The following is a 2299-nucleotide window of genomic DNA, read 5'->3' on the forward strand; positions in this document are numbered from 1 at the left end:
TTTTATGTATCCAATTAGTATTTAAATTTTTTAAAATTTTATATGACTATAAAGAACTACAAACCCATGAAAAGGTTTTCTTCAAATAATCTCTATAATTTTAAATTTGATTATTTTTATGAGATGACAAAATATCAAAATACACATTTAAATCTACAGTTTTAGCATTAAACCATAAGATAACCTGATTTATATTAAAAGTAAAAGTTGAAAAATTTAATAAAAATTCCTCTTAGCAGGGTCAAAATAAATATTTTGCAATAAGATACGCCAAGAGAAAAAAAAAATCACACCTCCTAAATTTATGTATATTAAAACCAGGCAAAATAAAAACCATCTTTTTTTTTCTCTTTTTTGGTAGAGACGGGGTTTCACCAGTTGAACGCCTGGGCTAAACCAATCCACCTGCCTTGGCCTCCCAAAGTGCTAGGATTTATAGGCGTGAGCCACTATGACCAGCTCAAAGAAATCTTTAAAAGACGATCATAATTTCCTTAGTTATTAAACTTTTCTAGTACTTCTAGTATATTTTTCTCACATAAACACTGCGTTTTCATTCTTTTAATTTGTGCGGGTACAGAAAATAACACACAAGGCCAAGTTCTTTACCAGTACTAACGAAATTATCTTACCTGATACAAGATGCTTCTCTGATAGCATGATTTTTGTTACGGGACTTCGGTGAACTGTGAAAGTCTGAAAAAGCTGAGGACCTGATCCAACTGTCTCTGGGTGTTGTACAATCACTCGTACTGCTCCAGAGCTCGTACCATAGGCGATCTCAATCCAGTTACCACTGACACCTATATCAAGTTGAGTTGACAGGTGATATATTATGGAATGATAATAAAAAAGCTACCCTTGCAAAGCTTCCCTATGATAAAATAGGCAGAGCCGGATTCACTGTTTATATCAGCCCTAAATCCAGTTCAGTAAAAAAAAATTTTAAGACTTCTCGGGTCATCTTAAAATCATTATTTCCTTGATAAATCTTTTCCTAACCTTCACTTCAAGATGTAACTATTCACCTCCTGCCTTGCACTATTAGGTTCTATCACAGCAATTATAACACACTAATTCAGTACTTATTTATATGTCTAGCTACTTCTACTCCTTATTGACAAAGACTGAATCATAATCATCTTTTTATCTGTCGCCTTACAGAGTACCTGAGACACAGTAGATACTCAACATAGTTTAAAGAATTCATAAATCTGCCATGCCAAGAACACTACATAGTATCCCAAAAGCAATATTCCTTATTATGTCTAGCCTAGAATTACCATCTGTTCTACTTAAACTACAATACTATATCACTCTCAGATAGTGAAGCATTATATATAAATACTACATATATAAATACTATTGAAGTTTCAAAACACGGTGCTAGGGAATAAACATACCCATTATATTGCTTCCATCATACTTACAATATGTTGTTTCCTCTAATCATCTAAGGTTCAGCAGTGTCTTTTCTTTTTTTAAAAAAGTGCCCAGTCCCCATCGTAAATTTAGATAGGAAAAATTTCAGCGACCTATACTCTTAAAAGCTTCACAGATAGAGAACCTCTTAGCTTTACTAGCTGTTCTAGTTTTACTAACTGATTCATCTGAAAATACCTGAATCAAAGGAAAAAAAGTATGTCATGAAAAACACTTCCTATAACCAGAAGATGACTCCATTTTTCATGTCTTAAAATCCCCGTCACAACAAAAGAAGTGCTTTGATTTGTAAAACTTTCCCAGTTTTATGCGTGCTTTTTAACTAGATTAAAAAAAAAATCCACATCTCATTCTAGAGCAGGGGTTGGCACATTTTCTGTAAAGGGCCAAGTAGTAAACATTGTAAACTCTGCATGCCACACTGTCTCTGTCACAACCTCTCAATTCTGTCATTGTGGCAGAAAAGCAGCCAAAGACAGCTGGTGTCAAAAAGAGTCAGCTTGCCTAGAAATCCATGGTTTACCAAACCCTATTTCTAGATCAATACAATTTAAGTCCTACTATGGTTTCAGTCAAATTCATGGGTATAATCTTGAATATTTCTTTCATACTAAAAATTATGGTTTCCTTTGTTAATTTAAATAAAATGATGACTTACATAAGCAGCACATCCAAACCTAGTAGTATTATTGAATATATATTAATGTTTATTAGAACTCCTTTCATTATAGGTAAATTTTAAATTTCCCATTTGTGTTTATCTCTTACTCCTTTACAGAACTAGTCTGTTACTTTCATTGCAATGGCCTCTAAAATGCACTGAAAGTTATAAAACACCTTTTTTCTACAGCTTAAA

The 2299-nt window shown here is 32.9% G+C and overlaps 1 protein-coding gene across 1 annotated transcript in view; it reads right to left on the minus strand.

Moving 5' to 3' along the window:
* Positions 1–2299, minus strand: part of KCTD3 (potassium channel tetramerization domain containing 3) — a 76425-nt gene that overhangs the window by 15984 nt on the left and 58142 nt on the right. Inside the window, exon 12 of the mRNA XM_011987402.1 lies at positions 633–803. Coding sequence (XP_011842792.1) covers positions 633–803 — 171 coding nt within the window. The remainder of the gene's footprint in view (positions 1–632; positions 804–2299) is intronic.

Source organism: Mandrillus leucophaeus, unplaced genomic scaffold, assembly GCF_000951045.1.
Source record: "Mandrillus leucophaeus isolate KB7577 unplaced genomic scaffold, Mleu.le_1.0 Scaffold309, whole genome shotgun sequence".
NCBI classification, from domain to species: domain Eukaryota; kingdom Metazoa; phylum Chordata; class Mammalia; order Primates; family Cercopithecidae; genus Mandrillus; species Mandrillus leucophaeus.